Here is a 27,388-nt window from a genome sequence, read left to right as displayed (position 1 = left end):
CCAAGGTATACGGAGCCACGCCAAACTCCAGGTCCATCTGAAAGGGAAGTATAATTTCTACGTCATTCCATACCTTTCCTAAGAGTTGCACAAGAGATTCTCAGACCTGACATGCAAGCATGCATGTAACTAGGGTTGCCAGATTCAGGTTGGGAAACAGCTGGAGATTTTGTGGATGGAGTCTGGACAGGGCTTGGGGAGGGGAGGGGTCCTCAACAGAGCACAATGCCGCCCAGCCCACCAACGTGGTGTAGTGGTTAAGAGCAGCCGCCTCTAATCTGGAGAACCCCATTTGATTCCCCACTCTTCCACATGCAGCTGGTTTCATTAGAGCTGTTTTCACAGAGCAGTTCTCGCAGAGCTCTCAGCCCCACTGACCTCACCGGGTGCCTGTTGTGGGGAGAGGAAGGGAATGGTGTTTGCAAGCTGTTCTGGGACTCCTTACTGGAGCAAAAAGTAAAAAAAAAAACAGATGTTCTTCTTCCAAAGCAGCCATTTTTTCTCGCTCGCCAGGAGCTCTCCAGATACCCTGTTTGCTAACTCTCGCGCAGGCCGATCCTGTGCGCGCATGCTGCGCAGCGACTCCGATCGAATTGCTCCCGGGTCCATGTTCCTTGGACCGGCCCCGTGCGGCAGCGGAACTCCAGATGCACGACCCGAAATCTCCGCCAGCAGATCCCCGCCTAGGCTGGGAAACGTGGCGGAAAAGCCGCGCAACGGAGGGCGCCCTTTGCGCCCCGTTGCGCGGCCTTTTGCGCCGCAGCGGACGCGGCGCGGGACTTCCCCGGTGCGGAACGTCAAAATTCCACCTTAACAAAGACAGAAAGAAAGAAAGTCTTTTGTAACTCAACCTTGGCCTGGGGGAGGGGGGAGTCGGCTGGAAATTACAAGCTAAAGTGGGCGGGGCTGGAATCTATTAATTTTTTAATGCCCAAGCCCCGCCCTCCCCCCTTTCTGGCAGCCAATGAAAACGGAGCGGAGCGAATGGCGGAGGAAGGGCCCCTCGCGGTGGCTGGCTGAAGTTGGTCGGAAAGTTTGCTTTTGGGAAGGGGAAGCGGCTCAGGGGGGAGCGAGGGGGTCTGCGGCGTGAGAAAGTGCAAGAGCCCGGGGCCAGCGTGCGGTAAGTCATTTGGGGACGCGATCTTCCTGGTCCCTGCGGACTCCTCGGCAGGAAAAGTTAGGGGCCAGTAAGAAAAAAGTGGGGATCAGTGCTTTTCTTGTGTGTGTGTGGGGTGTGGATTTTGGGGCAGGGTCTGCTGTGATCGCGAAGGGGAAGGGGAGCTAGCCCTGTCTCTCCGGGGTCAGCTGGGGTCCTGCCCCATAGGGCGCATACCTGGCATGGACCTGAAAGTTGGGGGGTGCGATTTGTATGGGGTTGGGAGCGTGGCCAGGGGGTTTAGCAATGTAAAAAGCAGAAGGCCTTAACTGGGTTTTTTTTGGTGGGGGGGTACTGATGTGGTAGCAGGGGAGAGATTGTCTCTCTGAGAGGTTGCCGGCATTTGGGGGGACGAAAGCTAGCCCAAGAGAGAGGCTTGGGGGTCGGGGGACCCGAAAGGCTGGATGGGGGGCTTAGAAGGGGTAGTTTGGGGGAGGAGGGGAAGGGGAGCTGGGCTGGTTGTGTGAAGCCAAAAGGACCGATTGTAGGGAACTCTGGTTAATCATTGGTGGGAAGGAAGGACTGAGAACCAGGGTCCTTGTGTGGTTTGCTAAAAACATGTCCTGTTAAGTGTGACTTGGCGCATGGGTGCTGGTTAAAAGCACCCAGTGAGGAGGAATGTGTTGGTGAGTCCTGGTGTGCACTGTAAGTGCGTGTGTGTTTTGTCTATATGTGTGTGTGTGTGAGAGAGAGCACGCACGCACGCTTGCGTGTCGGCTCTGAGATTCTCTTGTGCAACTCTTGGAAAGGCATGAGCCTGTGTTTCATGCGGGTTATATAAGTGTCCATGGATTACCCATACTGTACGCATAGCGGTGAGCAAGCCTCGAGACGTCTCTTTCGAATCGGTGTGTGCGAAGAGGCACGGTAGAAGGCCGTGAACCAATGCGGCTATGCACATCAAGGAAAAGTGTTTTTGATTTATACTGCACTTTCTCCTCAACGGGCACCCAAAGCGCCTTACAAGTTTTTACTCCCCAACATTTTATACTTACAGCAACCCAGCGGGGGAGGTTAGATGGAGAACCTGTGACTGGCCCAAGGTCATTTGGCATGTCACATGACCGAGCGGGGATTCAAACCTCAGCTCTCCCCGATCCTAGTCTGTCACCGAACAAATGTGGACAAAAGTGGAAGCATGGGGCAGTGTCCTTGCGATGGGAAATGAACGCCCAATTGCACAAGCAAGCGTGCTCAGAAATGGAGGCGCCGTACGATGTGAACAGTTGGATAAATACGTGGTTGTGGAAAGCTTAGCTGCTAGCATCGAGCTGGAGGACGTGGAGCGTAGGCCCCTTGCTGAAATTCGCCGTGTCGTTTGTGAAATCCAGTGTGAATTGGCCTCATGCACGACCCCCCCCCCAGGAAGTGCGCTGATCTTTCTGAGAATCTCTGACGCGTGGCAGCTTCGAAATTCTCCGCTTCCTCTGCTTTCTGTCGCCTGTTCACACCGGTGGTTTTGCTAGAAAAAGCCAAGCCCTGGAACAGCTTTTGGCCTGGGTTTTGTGAAATACGAGGAGACATGGGCAAAGTATGCGCTCTTTAGGATAGAGCAGCGGTTGACATGGGAGATTAAGTGGTAGGGGGCTTTGGAGCCTCACGAGAGCCTCTGCTTCAGCCCCTGCATGGCTTCATTTGGAAACGGAAGCCGTGCCGTTTGTCCAAGAGCCCGGTGACCCCTGGCTTCGTAGATGCTGATTCAGCACGGTCCGTTGTATTGTATGTAATTTCTGGAGCTGTGGCGTCTGACCTCTGAGGCAACAGACCCACTCCGGAGTCCCCTAATCGGAACGGCGGGGTTTGGATAGGAGGCCAGGGGTGGGATAGGGTTGCCGGTCATCCAGGGAGAAAACAAGGAGTCTCTCCTTTTGGGGAGGTTTTTAGGAGCCGTTTGGATGTACCGAAGTCAGCCTGTGACGCTTTTGTCTGGCGCTGTCTGGGTTTCTAGGTGCCGGCGGAGACTCCCAAGCGGGCTGGGCCGGTTGAAAAATCGGCAAGCCCTGCAGGGCTAGGGTGTGGTGCTTGACAGGGCTGCAAGATGGGTGGAGGTGTGCTATCAGTTGAAAGCAGTTGTCAGTCTTCCAGAAAAAAGAGAGGTGAAATCCTGGATCGGAGCCGTCGGAGGGCTCTGCGGCTGCTTCTCCTCAGCCCGCTCCCCACTTCGCAGGGGTGGCCAAACTGTGGCTCTCCAGAGGTCCGTGGACTACAATTCCCATGAGCCCCTGCCAGCTTCATGGGAATTGGAGTCCACGGACCTCTGGAGAGTTACAGCTCCGTCCCCTCTGCCCCGTGGACAGCAAGGCCTTGGATGAAGTGGGCATCCCCCCAGATGTGGGTCTGGGTTTCCCCAGCAACCCATCTGGCCACTACTGTGACCTCGACCACGGGTCTCAGGGTGAGGGAAGAGACTTTGGCCCCATCTATCTGGGAGGATTCGTTTTAAAACCCCACAAAACTCTCGTCCTTCGTAAGATGGCTATGGAATGAGGTGGGGAGGGGAACAGGCCCCACCTAACACAGACAGGACTCCTACTTTCCATGTTTATATGTGTGTCTCTCATTCCGTTTAACACTTCTTTTTCCCCCCTGCTCCTCCCTGCAGGAAGCCACCATGTCCCACAAAGGATGCCTCAGTGTCACCAAGTATTTCCTCTTCCTCTTCAACCTCTTCTTCTTTGTGAGTATTGGGCTAGGGGGAGCAGGCCTGAGACTTGGCAGGGGGCCTGGGGGTAGATCTTGAGCTGGCAACAGCCTAGAATTTATCACCCATTTTCTCTTCTCTCCTCCTTGCTCCAGATTCTTGGAAGCCTCCTCTTCAGCTTTGGTTTATGGATACTTTTTGACAAGAATAGTTTTGCATCCTCCCTAGGTGAGCTCCCAAAGACCGCGAATCTTGCCTGCCCCTTTCTGGCCCCAGCGGGAACCAATCTCTGCTCCCACCCCTTCACTGACAGCTCGTCCTCCTTTGGGGGCTCTGCATGGGTTTGGGAGAGAGAAAGCTTGTTAGGTTTCCTGCACTGAATCCCACAGTGATAACCCAGAATTATTCTCCAGTTGTTCTGTGCAAACAGGGGGAAATTCATTCCTCCAAATGAATTTTTTTTTGGACATCTTGAGTACCCTCCCGAGCCAACTTTCGACTGACACATCCGTCCCTCCTTTCTCCAGGGTCGTCCCTCTTCGCGTTGAAGATCTGGTCTTATATTTTCTCCGGGGTTGGCATCCTCACCATGCTCATGGGCTTCCTCGGGTGCCTGGGCTCCCTCAAAGAAGTCAAGTGTATGCTCGGATTTGTAAGTATGCCAGGAGCTGGTCCGCAAAAGCTCTCTAGGAACAGTCAATGAGGTCTGGAAACAGAGCATTCTGGGAGTAAGGGGTTTCCTAGAAGCAGGGCCTAAGAGCCCTGATGAACCAGACTCACAGTGGCTGGCCATAGACCCTCCAAGAAGCCCCAGAATAGAGTATGATGGGCAACATCTTTCCCTTGGTATTCAAAGGTATACTAAGCCAGGGGTGCCCAAATTAGCCCTCTAGTTGCTCATGAAGCTTTCTGCAGGAGCTTTCTGTGTTCCGCAGGGCTTGCAATACGGAGCTCTTCCGCCAGGTCTGTGATTGAGGCTGGGGTCTGAATAGAAGATCTGATATCCCCCCCCCCCTTAGTGCTTGGTGCTATGCAGTGGTACGCCAGGGTCAGCAACGGCGGGGGTTATTTCCCTATTGGATGATGTTGGGGCGGGGGGGGGGATGTAGTGGATTTTTACCGCCTTGTTCTCTTACCGACATACTGTAATTTTATGTCCTGTTTTAATTGTACTGGGGTTTTACTGGAGTTTTATTGTGGACAATTGTAATCTGCCACGAGCCGGTCTCGGGAGGGGTGGGAAATAAAAATCTCAATAACAATGTTAATAATATAATAATAATGATAATTTCCATGAGCCCCTGTCAGCATGTTTGGCCACCCCTGAACTAAGCCATCTTCGGGTTTCAAGAAACCCCAGAAGTGGCACCCTGCTGAACTGAATATAGGTACGAAGGCAGTCCACATGAGCAGACAGTTGTGTAACGCAGAGTTCCTGGGCACATTTCTTATCTTAGCCCGCAGGTAGCCAACTGCAAACGTGAACACTGTTCTGGTGAGCGGGATAATCCCTGCATGTAGAACACCAGCCTATCAAGCAACGTAGGTCAGATCTCTTTCCAAAACACGATATTTTTGTAAGGGGGTAGAATTTGCAAGGTAGGAAACTCAAAACGTCAGCTTCCGTCCACCCACCCCCTTCCTGCCATGGTACAGTCTCAGGAACTCTTCCCGTGACTCACTTCCTCCTCTAGATTGGCACATTTACAATTTTGCTGTCGTGATTTCTGTGCATTTTGAAACTGACGTCACGGCATCTCGAATTAAAGGTAAAGGTAACGTATCCCCTGTGCAAGCACCGGGTCATGCCTGACCCTTGGGGTGACGCCCTCTAGCGTTTTCATGGCAGACTCAATACGGGGTGGTTTGCCAGTGCCTTCCCCAGTCATTACCGTTTACCCCCCAGCAAGCTGGGTACTCATTTCACCGACCTCGGAAGGATGGAAGGCTGAGTCAACCTTGAGCCGGCTGCTGGGATCGAACTCCCAGCCTCATGGGCAGAGCTTTCAGACTGCATGTCTGCTGCCTTACCACTCTGCGCCACAATTAGGATTTGGCTTTTCCAGGTCTTGCTCTTGTGTCTCCTTTATTTTGAAAAAGAAAAACGGGGTTCACTGTCTTCTCTTTTTCCGCCCGCAGTACTTTGCCTTCCTGTTGCTGCTCTTCGTGGCTCAAATCGCCATCGGAATCGTGGTTTACACACAGCGGGACACGGTGAGTCACTCCGCGAGGGAACTTCCCTGTACGGGCACTTGCATTCCACAGGAAGGCACCCTTCTCTATGAATTCAGCACAGTGGTTCTCAACCTTCCTAATGCCGCGACCCTTTAATACAGTTCCTCGTGTTGTGGTGACCCCATACCATACAATTATTCAAAGGGTTCTTTCGCAGAAATTAAACCGAAACTGACCAATGGTGTGAAGAGCCTTTGTTCATGGTTGCATATAAATTGGCTGGTGCCTTCAGGAGGCGTGGCAACAGTGTCTGTTGCGGGGAGAGGAAAGGAAGGGGATTGTAAGCTGCTTTGAGACTCCCTTGGGCAGTGAAAAGCGGGGTATAAAAACCAACTTTTCTTCTTTCTGCCGCCATGCAGATCCAGGCGAGCGTCAGAGTCTATGTGAGCGAGATCATTCGAGATTACAAGTTCAACGGGTCACTCACAGATAAGGAGGAAAGCTGGGATGTTGTTCAGGAGCAGGTAAGACACTGAAGGACCAGTGTGCACTTCAGGTTTCTCTGCCCCTTGGAGACACCTCCATTTATAGCATGGCCAGGTAGCAGGTAATGGGAAAGAGCTGGGGGGCTGTTACCTGTGGGAGAAGACCAGGGGTGGCCAAACTGTAGCTCTCCAGATGTCCATGGACTATTGTATTGTAGTCCACGGACATCTGGAATTGTAGTCCATGGACCTCTAGAGAGCCACAATTTGGCCAATCCTGCAGTAGACCATGCTGATCAGCTGGATCAGTGTCAGATGACCTATTTGGGCCCGTGGACACAAAACGGCGGCTGCAGAAGGTGGAGGTATGCAGTGGTGGAGATGCTGATCCTGCAGTGACGTCTGCTGCCAAAGCAGTGTTTTTCAAAAGCTGAACAGCCAATCAGGTCTCCCGTGGCCAATCAGAAGCCTTGCTGGGCAAAGGCCCCACCCAAGGAAAGTTGTTGATGTTGGAGAATCCCGAGCTAGATGGACAAGCAGTCTGATTTAGTAGAAGATGGCTTTGTGTGTCCTTATTTATGTTTGCCCGTAGTTATGGTGGCCTTGTTCATGGCTCACGGCGTGCTGGCCCTTCCCTAACTCCTGCTCCCCAATCCCCCTCCAGTTCCAGTGCTGCGGATGGACCTCCTATGCTGACTGGCAAAGGAACCATGCAGTGACCACCAATGGCTCCTCCATCTATCCTTGCTCCTGCCGAAACCATTCTCGGGCTGACCAGCCGCTGACCAACACCACAGAGACCCATGAGCCTCGAGAGCGTGCTGAAGGTTTCTGTTTTGCCCGGGGGGAATGGCCTGTCTACACAGACGTAAGTAGCATCAACACGGCTCATCGGGAGGGATTTGCAGCTCCCTTCCTTCTGGGGTTCCTAATTTAAACCCAGTCTTGTCAATCTCATAGGGCTGCGAGGCCAACGTCCAGGACTGGCTTGCCAAGAACATCATCACCATTGTGGGACTCTGTCTCGGAATTGCTCTCATGGAGGTAAGAGATAAGAGAGGTGGATGGGAAGCATGGCTACGGGTCCTCCTAGCGGGTTGCAGTTGAGTAAGCAGAGGGGGCAAATCTGGTTGCTCTGTCTGCCTAGCCTGCCCAGCTTTCTCTAGAAGCTAGCACCTCCTACTGGAAGGGAGGGGAACTGCCCAGTGAATGGTTCTAACAGATATTCCCAGGCAGATTCCAGTGGGTCGCTGTGTTGGTTTGAAGTAGCACAACAAAAATAGAGTCCAATAGCGCCTTTAAGACCAACCAAGATTCAGTGCCTGCACTCGAAAGCCCACGCCTTTAATAAATCTTGGTTGTGCCTGCCGGAGTTGTGCCTCTGTTGTTGAGTGGTTGTTGAGCATCATGTGCTGCTAGGGGCATGGCTGGTGGGGCACTCGAAAGGGATCGAGTGGCTGTGGGTCTCGTCAAAAGCCCTGGGCCCTGCAGTTACCCCTCCTCGGAGCTGGGCCAGTAAAGACAGAAAAGGAGTAGAGGGACCCACAGCCTCAACTTCTAGCAAAAACTAAAAGCTGCCATTGGACACAATTCTGTCAAGGCGAAGGGTGGTGTCGCTCTGTCCCTCAGGCCCTCTGTGGTCAAACTCCTATGTCCTTGGAACGGGGGAGAGTTCTGCCAGGCCTGTGGTTGAGACCGAAAAACCACGCTGAAGTCTGCTGGCCTCCCTGTCAAAGCCACAATTACAGGCCATTGTGGGCTGAGAGAACTTTCTGCCCCCCCTCCCCTTCCTTTCCGGCGCATGAAACAGAATAGGCCACAATGATGTGATTGTTTTTGAGCTGCTTAGGTATTTCACTATATAGATTGTTTATGGTTTCCTATATACTGTGGGAGCAGCTGCCGCTGATGCAATGTTTTTTAAAACTGCACAGCCTATCACAAGCCTTGCTGGGCAGATGACCCATTGGGTCCCACCCCACTTTGTAAAAATCCTTGGCAAGCACCCTGCAAGGTGTTTGCAGACACCGTGGTGCCCACGGGTGCCGTGTTGGGGACCTCTGCTCTAGAGAGTGTGTTTGTGTGTGCATGTAGGGGTGGGGGGGGCATTTCTCCTTCCTGTTTCAAACCTTTCTTACAGTTCCTGCAGCTCTTGTGCAGGATGCTAATCAGCGTGCTGGAGCACAGGGACTTGCACAGTGGGGGCTCCCAGGAAATTCTCTACTTCCCCAGCAGGTGGCACATGGCAATGTGACTATATTATTTACGCATGGATATGGTTCTCTCTCTGGCATGCTTTCTACCTGTGATTTGTGGTGGGTACCGCCCTCCCCATACCTTTTGTAAGGATGGCCACTGATTTGGTCAAATATATAGGGGCTGGGAGACTGACAAAATCCACAAGGCCCTTGTGCAGTGTGTGAGTTTGTGTGCTTGCAATGCGGATTACTAGCAAGCCCTGTGCTTCCTGGTATTGATTTTGTGAGTGTACTCGGGCCATGCATGGAAATTTTGTAAGTTTGGGTGGGAAGGGGGAACCGGGGCGTATCCCCCCTCAAATATGCTGAAACAGGTTGAGTCCGCTCTCCCTTTTCTCTTAGTTTGTTGTGGCTTTTTTCCCTAACTAGCCTCTTGTTTGGGAGAACTGCACTTAAAAACTGAGAGCTCCCACTGATTGTCCGGGAAAGCAAACTACAACTGTTAGGAGGCTGCTATGCCAGCAACCAATGTGCAAGCCCCCTAATGCATGGCTGCTAACCCAAGCGGGATCTAAGCAGGGAAGTGTCCTCAACTACAGATTGAGAGAAGGGGGAGGGACTGAGCAAGTCCAGACTCCGGCATAAGAAGCAGCTGCCTTCTGGGTCAGACACTTGATACTGGCTGCTTTATTCCGTCTAGCAGGGGCTGTCTGTGGTCTCGGGCAGAGACGTTCCCAATCCTTGCAGACCTCTTACTGGAGATGCCAGCTCTTGAACTCAGGGCCTGCAACCCATGTTCTGCCTCCGTTCCCCACCGCATGCCTCTGTGCTTAAAGATCCTGCTGGCTCAGCACTGCCCGAGCGAGGAGCAGGGAGATGGAACTTCCTTCCTTTCCCCTCCCTCCCCAGGCCTGGTCTCCCCACCAGTGACTCCGGCCCGGCAACAGCTGCTTCTTCTGTTGTGTGCTTGAGCTCTTTTATCTCGTGCACTGAACATGCCCAAAAAAGGTTTCGCATGAATCATTCCACGGGGACATCCAGTTTCTCTGGACTGGCTGGGCCAGAGCCAGCTGCTGAGCAGATGCAAGCTTTTGTCTATTGTCTGCCCTGCTTGGTGGGTAGATTCCCCCTGACCTCCCCTCTCCCAGCTTTCAGGCATGTCTCTGAGCGTGCATGGCTGTTGGGTTTTTGTGCCGGTGATTGTTATCGGTTCTGCAGAGCAAACAGGCCTCTGCAAACAGGGATTTTCTGCCGAGTAACTCTCCCCCTCCCCTTCTGTTTGAACCCATTGCTTCCTGCGGCACAGGGACTTCTACCTGGAGTACTGGCAAGGTAACTCTCCCAGGCAGTTGCAGGAGTTGGGGTTTGGGCGTGGGGCCGAGAGTCTGGTGGGGATTTAGCGGCTGTGTGCCTGCCTGGATCGGCACCTCCCCTCCACCAACGCTCCCGTTTCCTCTCCGCAGATGAACGGCATGTACCTAGCGTCCGTCGCGCTCGGCGAAGAGAGCTCAGACACCCTCAAAGAGTTAGGAGAGGAAATTAGGCGAGGATTCAGGATCTGACCTGGCCCCCGGACTGGGCCGCATGCAGGGATTTGAACAGCCAGCTGGGAGAACTAGCGAAAGAGAGAGAGAGAGAGAGAGAGAGAGAGAGAGACAGCAAACCGCAGAGATCAATAAAAGGGCGTCCTAAAAAGTCTGCAAGGCCACCTGGAGTTCACAGTGAGATTATTTCATTGGAGGGAAAAGCACGGCAAGAAAGTCCAAGAACCCCTCTCGATAACTACTTTCCTCTGAATTGCGTATGACGTTATTGACCCTTTGTCGGCAGTTTTCCCCTTTCCATCCTTAGCTGAAGGGCTTAAGCGAACAGTCAGGTGTACCACCTCTTTGGAATGCCAGAGCTCACACCTGGAGCAAGTAAAACAGAGGTTAAGCATCTCTGAATGTACCTAGAATGCATCTGCCCAGCCCCAGTGGAATAACAGAAGAAGAGCTGGTTTTTTGCACTCCTTTGCACCAAAGGAATGGCTTACACACACTTTCCCTTCCTCTCTCCACAACAGACACCCAGGGGCTCATGGGAATTGTAGCTGCACCCCGGGGCTCATGGGAATTGTAGTCCATGGACACCTGGAGAGCCACCACTTGGTCGCCCCCGATAGATTATAGGGATCTTGCCAACCTCAGAAACGATTCAGCGATGGACCTGCAGCCCCTCTTAACGACCTCTTTCTTTCTCTCTGCCCCACAGCTCTTCCTAATGACGCTATCGATGTTTCTGTGTAAGACCATCGGGCCCAACTACGACAAGCTTGCTCGCTATTCCTAGGAGATGCGTCTTGGCTTCCCAGATCCTTCGCCTTGTTGGGGCTGCCCCGGAAGCCGCTCCTTCCAGGCCGCACATTCCTCCCCCCCCTCCCGGAGCTTCAAGCAGGGCTGCCAAGTACCTCAAATGGGTTCCCCCACTCACGTGTTGTCTTCACCCTGATGCCAGGCGTGAATACGAGTCTACCCTTGCCTCGGTGAACCGAACCTCAGCCTTAAAGGCCTGCAGGCTCCAACAAGAATCAGAACCGGCCCAAACCTGCCGCGTTCTTCACAGATCAGCGTACAACTCCCTGAGTAGCCCTTCCCTCTACTCCAAATGTACAGACGATCTCCAAAGTCAAATCAGCCCGAAGAACGCTCAGGTACCACTGCCGGGCCACGATGGCTTTACCCGATTTCATTTGGGAGGCCTGTACGATGAGGGCAGCCTCAAAGCGGTATATACATATCAGTATTTTTAAAATGTTTGGGTAGCTCCGGCAGCCTTTTTACTGAGTAAACTGCCCCGATTTGTCTGATTTTTCCCCTCTCTTGCAAGCGGGAGCTGGTAAGCCTCCTTCCTTAAGTTTCTTTTGGTATCGAGATAAATCTGATTTTTAATGTGTACATTTTAAGTAGGCAATATCCCAGTGAGAGGTAGTAAAGCCCAAAGAAGACAACCCAGCTGGGTGAGCCTGGATTTCGGGAGGGAAGCTGCAGCCAGGGTGATTTTGCTGGGCCCGTTGCTTGGTCCTTGGGCTTCCGCGTGCTGCTCTAAAGAAGGCCGGACGTTTACCCGAGGAGTCTGGTGAACGTGTCCCAATCGGGGACCAGTACATTGTGAGAACCCTCTCCTCAGGCCATGCCAATGCATCGTGTCTGGCCCTCAGCCTGACTTAATCAGCATGATTTGAGTGCCCCAGTTTAAACGTCACCCCCTGTCCCCTACACCCATCTCTAAACATTCCTAGTTTTAAGGCCCTTTTTTTTTTGGGGTGGAGGGGAATGCTCCCTCTTTGTCTTCCTTTTGTAATTGCCGTTGTGCATATTAAGATTCGCTTTGTCCCAGATGTTTTCTGTCATGTTCTGGTTCCGTCACAGCCCCCTTGCCTAAGTTTCTAACCGTGCATGAGCACTCTCACAGCTCCTTGTGTGCGCAAGAAACCCCAGGGGTGCAATTCAGCTCCCACACCAACAAGAGGAATCTCGGTCTAATTCCAGAGTAGACCAACAGCCACACTCTCCTGGGGGTGAGATGGCGACCTGGACGATTCAGGGGAAAGCCTTTGTTCTTGGCAAGCCTGTCACAGAATCATAGAGTCGGAAGGGACCTCCAGGGTCATCTAGTCTAACCCCCTGCTCAATGCAGGAAATTGACAACTACCTGCCCACCCGCAGTGACCCCAATTCCATGCCCAAGTGAGACCTCCTCCCAAAAAGAAACCAAGAATCCCTAGTCAGTGTGGCCTACTCTTACTGCACTCCCAAGCTAGGGTGAGCAATTATTTGTCAAGCTTTTCTCCTCTGTCCGCCTTAATACCAAAAAATTACAAATGCATAAACTTGTAAAAGTTGTGTATGAATGGGAGCATGGAATCATAAATGGACAAGACGGTGGAATTGTGAAAAGACCATAGAGGGGGTGGAGCGGGGTATGTATATCATTTCACCCTTCTCTTTAGCTGTTTTCTGTTATTTTAAATGTATTTGGATTTTTTTTTCCTCTTTTGTAATGTAGTCTTCATTTGTAAATAAATAATAACAAAAGACCCACAAATAGCCGTTCGGGGTTCTTTGTACTTGCGGCTGTAGAAGAAAACCAGCATCGATAGACTCGGGGGGGGGGGGGGGGGAACGACTTCTGTAGAAGTTCCGAGAGCCACGCCCCTTCGTTCCGGTTGGTCAGCTTAGCCTGCTGGCTGATTGGTTGCTTTCTGTAACAAAAGAGCTGGAACACATCACCAGGGGCTGCTTACCCCAGGTAGCTTGGCCAGCTGAGTCCTTGGGGAGGGCAAGTTCAGAGCGGAGTGAGAGTAAAATTGTGGAAGGCAATGCCAGGGACCGATGCAGAGATATTGGGTTCATGGACAGCTGTTAGCAAGAATGACTGAAGAGCACCTGCCTGCCCCAAGGCAGTAACTTTAGTCTAAATACAACTGCTAGGAGACAGGAGAAACACCTTGGCCTCCCTGCCCTGTCTTTCCAGCCCTCCACAGCAACAGGGGGCTGGATTAGAGGGATCCAAGAGGGTGTCCTCTGGTAGGCTGCCCCACATGAAACCCAGTGCTAAAAAAAGAGTCAGATCTGCAACCCCCTGGCAGGTACGCCTAGATGGGGATCCTCTCTCCTTCTGTTCTAGAGACAAGGAAGTATTAGGGCAGGGACACCTTGTACTAATTTTCCCCACAGCACACTATGAAGCCACTCAGAACACCCACGTTATGTCAAAATAAAATTTATGCAAGGTCACATTTTCGTCTTTGCCGCCGACCGAGGACAGGAGCAGCCTCGGGGAGTTTTGAGAGTATGATGAGGACATGAACGTCGGCTGGGTCTAGGACATGTCCCGTTTCAAAGCAGCCCACATCTCGGTCTTGAGCTTTGGGCAAGCGTTCCCTCGTGGGCCTGATTTAAGTTCTGATGTGGGCGAGACCTCGCTTGGGTGGCACGCGTCAAGGACTGGGTGGGCACAGCCTGGTATTCCAACTAAAGTGGCACAAGCTGGTATCGCACAGGCAGCGGCCCAGTTGCAATGGGACACAGACTAAGGGAGAACACCCGGAGTTAAGTCTGTTGACCCTGGTATCTGACAAAGGAGGCTTTGAGTCTTGAAAGTTCGTCCTCTCCTTCCGCCCAGTCTTGTTGGCCTCTGAGATGCTCCTGGACTCAAATCTTGCTCTTCTACTTTTCACCCTGACTGTGTCCTGTTTCAACCAGGCCAAAGCAAACGTCTTTTTGGGCCGTGAAAACTGGACTGTATCCGTGCTGCAATGGTGGGATAAAAGTCCTCTGTGCGGAGAAATCTAGCATGTCTCAAGCGGCTATTTGAAGACAGACAGAAAGGGCAAGGAGGTTTCTCCGGTGGCAGGGTTTTTGCTTTTAAACCCAGGGCTGGCCGGTCGTGTACATCCACGCTTGCAACGGTTGTGGTTCGGCCCTCCCCAGGTTGTACCCCTCTGCTGGATGGAATCGATCTTTGCCCCGTTGAAAAACCAGCCCACGAAACTCGGTGTCTTGCTGTGGAGTGTAGAGCTCGTCCCATACACATTGGGGAGGGGCCTCAGAGGTGACCTGACGTTCCCGTCCTCCATGACGGGGATCACACAAAAGCATGGCCTCCTTCGAAAGCCAGGCCAAGATTCCCAACACTGTTACTGAGAGCAAGCCAAGCAGGGTCCGACAGCCCTTTTGGAGCCAAGAAAGAGAGTTCCGGCAGTCTTCTTGTCCAAGCAGGTGTTGCCGAGAGGAGGGCGGCCCGTTTCAGGCCTCGGCAAAGCTGAGGTAAACCCGTCAGTCCCGGCCCAGCCGATAGATGTGGTGCTGTGCTCCCCGCTCGCTGGCGGAGACTTCAAACACAAAGGCCACGCACAAGAGCAGTTCCTGAGTTTCTTGATCCCGCAAAACCTGTCGCAGGGGAAAGATTCGGGGAGAAGTTTCACCATGGGGAAAGCCTTCTCCTAGAGCACAAGTGGCCACACTGGGGCTCTCCAGATATCTGTGGACTGCAATGACCAAGAGCCCCTGCTAGCATGGCTGATGGACAGGGACTTGTGAGAAATGTAGTCTACAGCAGGGGTAGTCAACCTGTGGTCCTCCAGATGTTCATGGACTACAATTCCCTTGAGCCCCTGCCAGCAAACTCTGGCAGGGGCTCATGGGAATTGTAGTCCACGGACATCTGGAGGACCACAGGTTGACTAGCCCTGGTCTACGGCCACCTGGAGAGCGACAGGTGGGCCACCCCTGAGCAACTTGCTTTACAGGGAATCTGCCCCAGCCCCTTGATGATACAGGCAGGGACCACGTCTCCTTGTGGTTTCTCTGTTGTCGTAAGACCCAGTACTTTAAGCCATATTTGGTTGTGGGGCACCCACCCAAATTTCATATTCCCTTCTGGTCTCTTCCAAGTTCCCCCTCTTGGCTAGCTCACAAACTGGGGTCTACGAAAGCATTTTAATGGCTTGTCTTGAAATGCTGGAAAAGGAAGCCGAATCTGCGTTCTGGCCGCAGCCGTGGAAGACTGACGGGGCTAGAGTGTCTTCCACGGCTGCTTCGTCTTGCCTTGCTTTTGTAGTCCTGGTGAAGGAGGAGGAGCAGCAGCCAGAAGTTCTTAAGCCTGGCCTGCTTGGGCAGCAATGAGTGCTAAGAGGGTTGAAAGACCGCTTCACAGCAGGGTTACCGGAATAATGGCGGTTTACATTAAAAAGCCATAAAAACAATAAGACCCCAATATAAAACCAAGATGGCAATATTTTCAGTAGCATGTGTTTTCCCCATTCGCCGCTCCCCCCATACCTGCAGGATGGTGAAGTTTTCAAGCACGCTGTCCATCATCGGCTTTTCCGGCAGCGTTCGCAGTTTCCGGATAAAATTAATGAGGTATTCGCAGAGCGGAGACCGGGGCAAGCAGAAAACGAAGCGTCCGTCTTCCCAGTGGGGTGGCTCGGCCGTCTAAGCAGACGGGGGTAAGTAGAACGGGACGGTTAGTGGCAAACTGGGCAGACCAAAACTCCCTAATATGCCTCCCTTCCTCCAACAAGGGGATCCGTTCCCAAAGAACAAAGCTGCTCTTCTTCACAATCTTGCCAGAATGTAAGCTCTACTGAATATCGGTGGGATCCAGTGTCTAATTCCAGGTAGGTCTTTTGAGATGTAAGCTATCTGAATCTGCAAATGCCAAGGTAGCCCAATTGGCTAACGTCTTTCCCAAGCACAGAGGGCTCTCGATTCCCCCAGGTCCCGTGGCTCCCCTCCGAGGCCCTCTAGCAAAACTACAGAAAGGCTGTAATAGAATATTCAACAGAGCGCTCCACTGCCTGTTTGATTATGGTCGTCTGAAGACCTGTAGAGCAGTGGTTCTCAGCCTGGGGGTCGGGACTCCTTTTGGGATTGATCAACCCTTTCTCAGGGGTCACGGCAGGGTGAGCAGCTTTGCCGAGGGGGGGGGCGCCATCCACACAACAGCCTTGCGGGGTAGATTGAGATAGAGCGTTAGTTTGTCTGGAGCAGCGGGAAAGAGCGAGATCAGCATGGTGGGACAAGAGGCAGAGCTGAACTGAGAAACCCTGGGGGAAAAAACAATTTATATCCAATCCTGAACAATGGATCTTCATGCCATTGGTCAGTTTTGGTTTAATTTCTGTGAAAGAACCCTTGCATAAATCTGCAATTCCACCCAGCTCTCTCTTCCTTCTCTTCTGTACGGAGCTTGGATTCACATGGGGCTACGTTTTATGCGGCTGGCGTCTGTTAATTGTATATGGGCTATATTCTTCTCCACCCCTTCACTGCCCGCTCCACCCCTCTGTTCCCTCACCCCCTCCAAGAGCCCCTCCCCCCGCACCCACCTCCAGTTTTTCCACCACCTGTTTGCCAAAGGAGCAGACCTTGGAAGTGCAACTCAGAGTCAGAGCCCGTGGGCCCTCGTATCGGCTGCTCACCCCATAGAAGGCCCCTCCTGTGCCCCCTGGTTCTTCTTCGGGGAGGGGAAAGCTCAAATCAGCCTGCAGCATGGGAAAACGAAAGAGAAACAGAGCGTTTTTCATGACTAACGTGCAAAACAACATTTCTTACGTCTCCCGTGCTTTATGGGCCTGTGGTTATGCCAGCTGTATAGAACCAAAACAGAAGGGGAAAAACTCTACTCCTTTGGGTAGTGATAAGTGGGGTTTAAACACCATCTCTTCTTCTTCTAGAAACAACAAAGTTGGGTAGGTAGCCAAAGGCTGGGTGAGAAAAAATTACAAGAGATAAACAAAATGCACATATTTATTACAGAAAGCACCACTTTAAAAACATCGGGACATTCCGCCCTCGAAGTAGCAAATATTTGAACTCTGATGCCATTCATTATCTCTAGGCTGATAACCCTGAGCCAATTTAAAACAGGACCAAACGTGTTTCAGCTTCCAAGGCCTTCTTCGGTGGTCAAATTATAATCTATGTGCACATTATAACAGATAAGCAAGGCCGTTATAGCTGAGATACGATTGAGGCAGCGATCAGGAAACTTGTGAATGACCCTTCCTATCTCAGCTATGAGTCCCTGGTTAATTATGCATCTGGACTCTAGCTTCACCTTCCTGGCAATTAACCACCCCTCACGTATATTGAGGAAATGTGGGTTCATTGTATTTGAAGAAGTGTGTTTGCACATAAAAGCTTGCACATTTGAATAAAAGTGTCCGTCTTAAAAGTGCCACTGGACTCAAACTTTGTTCTGATGCTTCAGACCAACACGGCTACCAATCTAAATCTAATGGTTTCTGAGTTTCCTTCCTTCCTTCCTTCCTTCCTTCCTTCCTTCCTTCCTTCCTTCCTTCCTTCCTTCCTTCCTTCCTTCCTTCCTTCCTTCCCTCCTTCCTTCCCTTATCCCTGAGTCCTATTCTCCTTCCTTCCTTCCTTCCTTCCTTCCTTCCTTCCTTCCTTCCTTCCTTCCTTCCTTCCCTTATCCCTGAGTCCTATTCTCCTTCCTTCCTTCCTTCCTTCCTTCCTTCCTCCCTCCCTCCCTCCCTCCCTCCCTCCCTCCCTCCCTCCCTCCCTCCCTCCCCCCCGGGTCAGGCCAAGCACTTCCATGTGACCTGGAATATCTCAAAATCCGTTCCATGTTCACCTGTTCCAGACAGGGAAGCATCCACGATGCATTACCAGCCTCTTTGCTAGGCCTCCTCATTACCTAGAGATGGGAAGAGCCTGGAGGGGCTTCTCACTCACCCAGAACTTGACCAAGAAGAAGGCCTGGGGAGGCCCTTGGTCGTACAAGTCCCGCAGGCCCCCTCCTCGCTCGGGGAACTTGTCGTAGATTTGGCGCACATCCACCGTCTCCAGGGGCGGGTCCGTGGCCGGCGCTGGGTCAATGTGCACAAAACGATGCAGCTGCGTACAGAGTGGAGGGCAAAGGGATCAAGTCAGAGATGGAACCTGGGGGTGCCTGCCCAGATCCATCCGTTGCAGCTGCAAAGCTTTCTGAAGATCCAGAAGGGGAGGAGCTGCGGCTGAGAGGAGGAGTCTCTGCTTTGCATGCAGAAGGTCCTCGCTTTGCAAGTTCATTTCCAGGGGGGAGATCTGGACCAGGGACTTCCTGATCCAGGGCTTTTTGCCCCTAAATCAGACCAAGCTGGCTCCCCAGCCAAGCAGAACTAGAGACAGCAAGGAGCTGGCTTTCTCACCCAGGGTTTCGTGAAACCCTGAGGCTTCCTGATGGCCTTGGAAGGGTTTCCAGCTAGATGCTGCTTTTCCTCCAGGAAATCTCAGATGACGTGGACATCTCTTCTTCTTCCATTTGACTCCCACAGCGTTGCGATTTGGGCAAGAGACAGGCTGTCCTGGCCTAAGTTGCACCCAGTCAACTTCTCCCTGGCCCCAGCAGAGCATCCCTCCCCCAAGCTGACTTCCAATTTCCCTAGAAACTTTCAAGGACAGTCGACTCTTACACGCTGGCTGGGAAAACAGGCCCGCACACTTCCGTCTCTCACCGGCTCTGGTTCGCTCGGCCGCTCCACGAAAGCTGTGAACTCCACCAGCCGAAGTGTATCCGTGCCGATGCGGCTCCCCTGCCAAGAGGTTGTGCTGGGGAGATGGGAGAGCCTCTCCGTGGGCGCGTGATAACCTACCAAAGGAAGGGGAAGCACACTGAAGGCCACCTAGCTGGCACCCCTTTGCTCGTGGCAGGGGGAAAAGCTAGGAGGAGCCTAGAATCATAGAGGTGGGAGGGGCCAGACAGGCCATCTAGTCCCACCTCCTGCTCAATGCAGGATCAGCCTAAAGCATCCGGGATAAGGATCTGCCCAGCTGCTGCTTAAAGGCTGCCAGTGAGGGGGAGCTCACCACCTCCTCAAGACAGCCCATTCCACTGCTGAATGACTCTGTGAATTTTTCCCCCTTGATACTTAGTTGGGATTGTTCTACATATAGAAACTCATAAACCCATTACCCCAGGTCCTTGCCTCTGCTGCCATCAAGAACCACTCCCTGCCCTCCTCCAAGTGACAACCTTTCCAATACTTAAAGAGATCAGCCCTGTCCCCTCTCAGCCTCGTCTTCTGCCTCAGCCTTTCCTCCTAGGGCTTGGTCCCCAAGGCCTCGGATCACTGCTCTCTCCTCTGCCCCCTCTCAAGTTTGTCCACATCCTTTTTGAAAAGGGTCACTTACCTGGGGAAGCAGGAGGGGCTGTGATCGGTGCAATGGTGTACGGGACCTGGAGGATGGGCTTGACACTGCGGAGCGGGGACGAGGGGAGAGGGGGGATAAAATATATTTAACATGCCGTCGAACCCTTGCGAGTAGACCAGTCAGTTGTGGGTGCTGCAACATATAACAGCCTGGCCCTTTATATTACTGGGAATGTTCCCACTGGGCCACCATCTTGTAGGGGGCCGGAAGCAAGCTGAAATTAAGCTTGGCGGGACTGACTGCTCTGCAGACGCCGTTTGGTTCAGAGGTGGCTTCAAGCGGCACGAGAAGAACCAACAGATCTGCCTGGGCCCGGTGCTGATGCTGCCTCGGCCCAGATCCTAATCAAAACAGCCCATGCAGCTTGCTCCCAGGCCGTTTTAACACCCGTCCCTGCCCCTCCCTGGTCTTGGGGCTCGCAGAAGAACCGGACAGATTCTCTGTCCTCAGCCGGGGCCATCAGGAGCCGCAGATACTTACTCGGGAGTCGTCTGAGGCTGGTTGGCCTCCCCCATCCAGAACTGGAAGAACTCTGTGGACTGCAGCAAACACAAAAGGGAAATGGAAAGTAGTTGGGGCCCGTCTGGGCTACATAAACTGATTTCAGTACCGTAGTCCTGAGGTGTAGCCTCACAGCCCTTGTGTACGTCTGCTTACCGTGGTGGTGGGTGGATAGCGGGGTTCTGAGAGGCCCAGCTTCTCCTGGAGGACTGTGGCAGACACCAGCTGAGCAGAGGACATGGCTGCCATGGTCTGAAGGGCCTTGTCTTTGGCCACCTGGTCCTAGGAGAAAGAGGAATTTGGGTGTCCGGCAGCCAATAGAGAATCTGACTTCCTTCCTTTGAGATTTTGGCTGCTGCAGAGGATTAAGGGGTACACTGGAGACTACAGGAGTTCCTCCTAAGTAGGTTGCCCTGCATGAACTTTGAGTAAGTCTGGAAACACCCAACATCCCTCGGTGGCTGAATAAATCTCCATAATGGAGGGCTGCCATTCATTCATTCATTCATTCATTCATTCATTCATTCATTCATTCATTCATTCATTCATTCATTCATTCATTCATTCATTCATTCATTCATTCATTCATTCATTCAATTTCTATACCGCCCTCCCTTTCGGCTCAGGGTGGCTTACATATAATGATGGGCTGGTGATAAACATCAACAACCTTCTCAGTGGAAACTGGCCATATCTTCACCTCAAAAACACAGGGAAGGAGTCCTGCAAGGCAGTCGCTCTTCGTCTGTCCTCCGCTAGGCCTCATCCAAAGCCCCTTCCAGGGAAAGAAAGGGGCGAAACTCCAGATTCTGACACGCTCCGGCCTGGAGGGGTCGGGTCTTACCTTGAGCTTGGCCTGGATCTCGCGGGTCTTCCGCCGTGCCAATACTTGGATGTGGCTGGAGACCTAGATCAGGAAATGGGAAGGGCGTGAGGAGCAAGGTTATTAGGGAGCAAGGGGCAGGCCCCGATCCCTGCACAGCCCTTCCCCTCTCACCTGCTTCCTTGTCCGTGTTTTCCCCGTCCTCAGTTTGATGTAGCGGGCAATGAGTTCATTACGACCTGCACGAGGGACAAGAGAACGTCTTGCCCAGGCCAAGCATCTTTGCCAGGCGATCTGCCCGTCCGCTTCCCCCGGCCCTGCCCGCTAAGGCCAACGAGGCTAGTGTTAGCACCTGGGGTGGTCTTGCCAGCGAGGGCCTCCCCCTCCCTCCCCCATAGTGGGGAGCAGGTTATTCGATGATTGGGCGTGGGGATTGTGTTATTTTATCGCCTCGTTCACCGTGTTGTAATTTTTGCATGTCCTTTAAATGGGGGGGGGGGGTTACTGGGTTTTATTGAGGACCTTTTAACCTGCCATGAGCCATTTTGGGAGTGGAGGGAAATGAATGAATGAATAATTGAATGAATGAATGAATGAATGAATGAATGAATGAATGAATGAATGAATGAATGAATGAATGAGATTCAATCCCAACTAGCTGTCTTTTTTGCTCTGGTACTCAAGCACAGATCTTTCACGTCACGGGGATTGAACTTGGGACCCTCCACACGCCAAGCAGGTGCTCTGCCACTGGGCCACAGCTACCCTGCACGGTGTAATGGAACTGATTTAAGGAGGCGGCCTAAGGAGCAGACCGGCTTCTCCCTCCAGAAGCAGCCAAATACCTTTAGCACTGCCTTCCTACAGCACAGCACTTGTAGCAGTCCTGGTTTAGAGATTCGCGGGGACCGTAGCACCAGAGCCAGCTTAAGGATTTCTTCCTTGTACTTAAAGCCTGCGTTTTTTTTTAGCCTATTCCACACTCGTTAGATAATGTACTTTCAATGCACTTTAGAAGCAGATTTTCCTGTTCCGCACAGGGAAATCCAGCCGCAAAAGAACACCGGAAGTGCATTATCCAATGTGTGCACAGAACGGGCCCTGCTCTCTCATTTCCCATGGTGATTCTCCCCAGGGAAGGGATGGGGTGGGTCAAGGGACCACCAAGCAGCTGGAGCCCCACGTACCGTACATCTTCCCCTCGTCCGACAGAATGATCTTGCGTCTCCCGCAAGGCGGGTAGATCGCCAGCGCCTCCTGGAAACTCTGTTCGATGTCCGGGCTCCAGACCCCTTCGGCATCGCTGTCCAGACCCTTCTCGCCAGCGTCCCCCATCTCCCGGGAGGGGCTGGCCCTCGCCACGGACTCTATGGTGTCCGGAAGAATCCCTGAAAGAAAGTGAGAGGCAGAGGGGGCACAGAGGTTGGCCTTTGTGGGTACAGAGTCGATCCCAAGTGGTTGTTGAAATAAGGGCTTTGCACATTGGTGTCTAATGGCTTGTTGGGACAAAAAGGCTTTTGCAGCGTTAATTTTAACGGGCGAGATGTGGGTGGCACTTCATCTGGCTGCCCCTGCTGACGATGTCTATTGTTTTGGTGACTAAACGCTTGGCAGGGCCCAGCGACTTCCTACAGAACTCTGCCTTCCTACGGTACTTGTTCCTAAAATAATATAAAAGAAAATAGTCTTGCTGGGCCAGACCAAAGGCCCATTCAGTGTAACGTTCTCCCTGCAAGACTGGCCTGGCAGGGACAAACATCCCGTTTGCGTACGTAAACAAGAAAATTGTACGCGCACAAGCGAAATAACAGCCGTTTTCCCAAACAACTGCGGAACCATTTTCCGTAAACCCAGGGGGGCTTCCAAATTGTTTTTTTTTCCTTCAGCACAATCTTGACACCACCACCAAAAAGGCCGTTAATGCATTCCCACCTTCAAATATAAAGGGGAACACACACTGGGTACCACTCTGTGTCAAAATGAGGAATGGATCCAAAATGAGGAATGGATATACAACCATCTTCTAATCACAAGATTTATTTTCTACAGAATTGAGAATACGGGGAATTGTTTATTGTTTATCATGTATTCTTCCCAGCGTTTTCATTCTCTAGAAACAGAACATGTATATATATATAAAATAAGTTTAAAAGGTAGTTGTATGGGAGTGGCTTGGTGTTCCTTGCACTGTGAATTTGTGCCGAGATCCTAAATCACAAAACTATATTTATGAAACTTCCAGCAAGTTAACGAAACTAATAAATAAACAGTTCTGTCGCTTTCACCGAAGCAAGCCGATCACCAAGTTAGATCAACCTGGCCTGGCTATATATAAATCCTATCCCACTGAGCTTCCTTTCCTTCTTTCCCCTCAACCTCACTTCTTCGTGTTTTAAAATTGCAAAACTGACAGCAATCTTAAGACTTCCCAAGCTGGGCAGGGACTACGGATGCCAGCCTCCAGGTGGAACCTGGGGATCCCCTGGAATGACGGCTCATCTCCAGGCGACAGAGATCAGTTCCCCTGGAAGAAATGGACACTTTGGAGGATGGATTCTGAGGTCCCTGCCCTCCCCAAACTAAAACCCCAAATCTCCAGAAGTTTCCCAACCTAGAAAAGGCCACCCTACCCCACCCCTCACCGGTATCCAGGGGGCCCCTGGAAACCCTAGTTGGGGTCCTCAGTATTACAAACCACGCCGGGGTCAGAGGTTCCCCGCATTGCAATCGGTCTTACAGGCCTCACATCAGCTAAACGCAGTTAACAACGGAAGGGGAGAGGCAGGAGAGAAGCAGAGTTTTGCGAAGAACAAAAGCTGGTTTCGGAATGGGCGCACACTAATTAATTCTCTTCCAGAGAAACCAGATCCTGGGGGAGAGCAAAATGGAGCACGTGAGTCCCTCTTCCTCTCCCCTGCACTGCTCCCTGACAAGCCAAACCCAGCTGAATGTCTGGTTACTCCGGTTCACATAAGGAGGGGGGGATGCAGAAGTTAGACAAAGAAACCTTCCAGCATGGATTACATCTCCTGTTCCGAGGCAGGAAGGAGATTGGTTTTTCGAATCTATGATCAGATTTCCCTCCCGCCCCCTCCTGAATACTAGGCCCTGGCTTCTCTTGCTTGCTTTCCTGCCAGAGAACCGAACAGCTGCAGACTTTCCAGATCAAAACCAGCTTCCTTCCCACTGCACCGACAAAAGTTAACCGATTACTTGTTTTTATTTCGGGGGGCTTTCGTCTTCATTGTTTATCGACTTGAACAGGGTTATTTTGAAAACTGCTCTCTGTGAAATCCACAAAGACTTTCGCGAAGTCCGTACTTCCGAGAGAGGTTTTCACATTTCTTCCCCTGCAACCCCGAAAGCCGCTCAGATCAACGGTACGGCATCTTCCCCACTCTTTCTCAAAGGAATTCCAGGGTGGTATACATGGTTCTCTTCATTTCCTTCATTCTCACAACAGCCTTGTGAGGGAGGGTACGTTGAGTTGGGGTGGGACTAGCCCAAGGGCATCCGGTGTGCTTCCATGAATGAGGGATTTGAACCCAGAACTCCCTAAAACTCTCATCTTTCAGTCGAACCATTACGGACAACCGCATGATCTGGAGCAAAGTCCACAGAGTGTTTTCCAGTCTTTATTTCGCCAAAGGAAGCCCAAAGATATCTGGCAAGCATTGTTATGGGAGATAAGACATGAATGGTTTGTGGCGTGGAAGAAAAGCCGTCTAGGCAGTAACCTTATCAGAACTCGCTGATAAATCTATCCAAAGGGTTTTGCCACAGAAATCAGTTACTTTCCATTTCACAATCGAAATGTATGCTAGCGTCGCATTCCCACCATGTTGTGCGGGCATCTTTGGATGGCAAAAGTCTGAAACAGTGATGGGGAGGGGGAGGAAATCAGATCGTCCATATGACAAAAGAGTAAAGGTAAGAGGATTCAAGTGGTCTGAAGCAGCAGGACAAATTTAGAGTCCAGTGGCAGCTTTAAGACCAACAAAGTTTTGTTCAAGGTACTAGGGGGCAAGCCCGTTGCATTTAGGAATACAATGAGTGCTAGATTTGGGGGGTGGAAGAACTGTGTGGATGGCCTCTCCCTACCCCCCAGGACCTAGAAAGGCTGCAGGCAGCTGTTAGGGAACTCACAGGCAGGGGCAGCTCTCACGCAGCAGGGATCTGCAGCCTCCAAGCCTCAGAGGGGAGGGGGTGGTCAGGGGTGGAGGACAGAAGGTGATTGGCTGGTCGCTGGACAGACAGGCAAGCCAGTTGGAGGAGGAGGGACTCAGGGATGGAACAGCCGCCCTGAGTGGGTGTTAAGTGCTTAAGCCATGAGACCAGCTCCTCCTCCAAGGCCTTACCAGAAATATATTATGTGGAACAGCAGTGGAACAGATGGGCTTTTGTGTGCATGTACATTTCCTCAGATACAGTGTCAGAGAATGTCTAGGCGAAGAGTGAGGGTATGTTAACAGAGCATAATGAAAACAATTAACAGATTCCGGAGATAGACTTTGCTGGTTGTTTAAGGTGCCACTGGACTCTAAATTTGTTCTAAAGGGTTAGAGGGAAATGCAACTGAGAAAGCTAAATGCAACTGAGGTGTTAATTTGTATTGTTGCTGGCGCCATCTGCATTTTGTTTTGTCAAAACGTGCTTCCAAAACTCCATAACATGGCCTTGTAAACTGCCACTTGCTTGGCCACCTGCAGCAAGAAAACAATCATCCCCAGGGAACCAGGCCAAAAAAAACCCCAGGCAAACATTAAAATGGGGCTCAAGTAACAAGCCGGACATAGATACAAGAACTCCCTGTCCTTTGAGTTACTGATGTCTCCCAATTGACTTTAATAGGCATGCTGTCGAATAAACAATGAACGTTGAATCTTCGGAGGACTATTTGCTATGCATATTGACTTTGGAATCCGGTGAGATCTTAACATTTCAGGTTGCTTTATTCCGCCCCCCCCCCGCCCCCCACACATACACTGTATGCCATGTGAGCATTTTTTTTCACAATACTGTTCTACCGAAATCAGATATCTCAGGCAGGGCCGTGGTGACACGGGGGGGGGGGGGGTAAAAGTCAGATCTGGGTTCTGCAACATCAAAGTTTGCAGAAATACAAAATACTAAAAGAACCCGCAACTTTTAATTTTCAGGGGGGGAAAGATTTAGAGTTGGATTTTAATTCCCAAAGTTAGACATGCTTACAGGGCCTGTCAGTGCAGGCACCGACCCAAATCCGGTGCCACAAATCTCGTTTCTCGCTGTGCTTTCCTCTTGTAAAAATCTCATAAGGGGACGCTGAAGAAGAGCCGTCCTGGTGGGCCTTTCCGAGGGCCCCCAGCCTCATCCTGTAATCTGAGTCCCTCCTGCATGTGAAAGGTCATGTTTGTTTTTGGAACAAGTCACATCAAGGTCTTGTGCAAATGGAGACTCCGCCAGCCAAGTTTCTCTCCTCCTCTCTCTCCCCCTCTCTCATCCGCAGCCCCTGCCAGCTCTCAGGCCTGCAGATAACACAGACCGCAAGAACCAGAACACTGCAAGCAAGTTCACAAGAGTTTAACTCCCACAACGCCCGCTCACCCAATCTGGCCCATCTGCTACTCTAGGGGTAGTCAAACTGCGGCCCTCCAGATGTCCATGGACTACTCCTCTGCATGCAGCCAGCTGGGTGACCTTGGGCCAGTCACAGTTCTCTCAGAGCTGTTCTCACAGTTCTCTCAGAGCTCTCTCAGCCCCACCTACCTCACAAGGTGTCAGCTGTGGGGAGAGGAAGGGGAAGGTGTTTGTAAGCCGCTTTGGGACACTGTCGATAGTGAAAAGCAGGGTATAAAAACCAGCCCTTCTTTTCCCCCTGAAGTTTCATTTCCAAAAAAAAGCCAGTGTTTATCAAGAATGATGGAAAAGAGGGCAACTACAGGCCTTGCATTCTGATAAAACTGTTTTGCTAAACCTAACAAAGAGGTTTTGACAATAAAGGCCCGCTGGATGTTTTTGAAGACCCTGCCTCAGTCTACGTAACAGACTAGCTGCCCAAGCTCTGCCTAAACCAGGCCGATGCAGTTCTAAGGTGCTTCAGCCTGGTATTGATCAGACCACCTTTCCTTTGTTACTGCTGGCGATCTCTGAGCATTTACACCTGAAACGGGCTTCAAAGGAGGACTAGGCCCAGGAAACAAACTTTAAAAGAAAGCCAGCGCTCTGTCAAAAGTGAGGGGGAGAGATTTGCACCGCTGCAAGACTGTGATTTAGGGCCACCTCGTGTCTAAAAACCACGTTTCCAAGCGTTTACAAAATATAGGCCGTCCTATTACCGACTTACTCGGAAGTACACCCCACTGCGGAGGGGCTTACAGTAAAGTGACCAGATTGTCCCACTTTTGGAGGGACATCTGGGGTACCTGGCAAATTGTACTTATGTTGAAATTAAATATAAATATATTACAATACTATGTTTGCGTTCTATGTGTTCTATGCAACTTTTTGTTGCTCCATACAGACCAAATTTTTAATCAAGAACACCCCCCCCCCCGTCAATGGTGCCCCACTTTACCAATGTTACAATTTGGTCACCTTCGCTTATAGTCTATTTAAGACTGGCACAAACGAGGAAGGGAAGCAGAGGGGGGAATCGGGCAGGCTCGAAGGAAGTGGCCCATCCTTCCCCGTGGATGGGGGAAATCGGCCAGGCCCCTCCAACCCCGGG

At 51.7% G+C, this 27,388-nt stretch overlaps 2 protein-coding genes across 5 annotated transcripts in view; one reads left to right on the top strand and one right to left on the bottom strand.

Moving 5' to 3' along the window:
• Positions 1 to 947: 947 nt before the first annotated feature.
• Positions 948 to 12,741, top strand: CD37 (CD37 molecule). 3 transcript variants are annotated; one of them, XM_077314924.1, is made up of 9 exons: positions 948 to 1,120; positions 3,759 to 3,833; positions 3,953 to 4,025; positions 4,325 to 4,449; positions 5,937 to 6,011; positions 6,392 to 6,496; positions 7,122 to 7,325; positions 7,418 to 7,501; positions 10,909 to 12,741. In XM_077314924.1, the coding sequence occupies exons 2-9, from the start codon at positions 3,768 to 3,770 to the stop codon at positions 10,984 to 10,986; spliced, it is 810 nt and encodes a 269-aa protein (XP_077171039.1). In that variant the 5' UTR covers positions 948 to 1,120; positions 3,759 to 3,767; the 3' UTR covers positions 10,987 to 12,741. The 3 variants fall into 3 exon arrangements, with proteins under 3 accessions (XP_077171039.1, XP_077171037.1, XP_077171038.1); XM_077314922.1 differs by lacking the exon at positions 10,909 to 12,741 and adding an exon at positions 10,119 to 10,890; XM_077314923.1 differs by lacking the exons at positions 948 to 1,120; positions 10,909 to 12,741 and adding exons at positions 3,546 to 3,644; positions 10,119 to 10,891.
• Positions 12,742 to 13,403: 662 nt separating this feature from the next.
• The window catches only part of TEAD2 (TEA domain transcription factor 2), a 15,214-nt gene continuing 1,229 nt past the window's right edge, over positions 13,404 to 27,388 (bottom strand). For both annotated transcript variants that reach the window (XM_077314918.1, XM_077314917.1), the window contains exons 2-12: positions 21,867 to 22,067; positions 20,854 to 20,918; positions 20,701 to 20,763; positions 20,013 to 20,138; positions 19,836 to 19,894; positions 19,335 to 19,399; positions 18,659 to 18,792; positions 17,898 to 18,059; positions 16,532 to 16,687; positions 15,480 to 15,635; positions 13,404 to 14,588 (exon numbers count right to left, since the gene is read on the bottom strand). In XM_077314918.1, the coding sequence (XP_077171033.1) occupies positions 14,475 to 14,588; positions 15,480 to 15,635; positions 16,532 to 16,687; positions 17,898 to 18,059; positions 18,659 to 18,792; positions 19,335 to 19,399; positions 19,836 to 19,894; positions 20,013 to 20,138; positions 20,701 to 20,763; positions 20,854 to 20,918; positions 21,867 to 22,014 (1,248 nt within the window). In that variant the 5' untranslated portion in view covers positions 22,015 to 22,067 and the 3' untranslated portion in view covers positions 13,404 to 14,474. The remainder of the gene's footprint in view (positions 14,589 to 15,479; positions 15,636 to 16,531; positions 16,688 to 17,897; positions 18,060 to 18,658; positions 18,793 to 19,334; positions 19,400 to 19,835; positions 19,895 to 20,012; positions 20,139 to 20,700; positions 20,764 to 20,853; positions 20,919 to 21,866; positions 22,068 to 27,388) is intronic.

Source organism: Paroedura picta, chromosome 16 (assembly GCF_049243985.1).
Source record: "Paroedura picta isolate Pp20150507F chromosome 16, Ppicta_v3.0, whole genome shotgun sequence".
Classification (NCBI taxonomy): Eukaryota; Metazoa; Chordata; class Lepidosauria; order Squamata; family Gekkonidae; genus Paroedura; species Paroedura picta.
Note: the sequence above shows the minus strand (reverse complement) of the source record. Positions and strands in the feature narration are given on the sequence as shown.

Excerpts from the sequence above, each read along its gene's own strand:
- CD37 (XM_077314923.1), top strand. The coding sequence starts at position 3,768 with ATGTCCCACAAAGGATGCCTCAGTGTCACCAAGTATTTCCTCTTCCTC. Across the intron at positions 6,012-6,391 it reads TTTACACACAGCGGGACACG|ATCCAGGCGAGCGTCAGAGT; the intron begins GTGAGTCACTCC and ends GCCGCCATGCAG. Across the intron at positions 7,326-7,417 it reads AATGGCCTGTCTACACAGAC|GGCTGCGAGGCCAACGTCCA; the intron begins GTAAGTAGCATC and ends TCAATCTCATAG.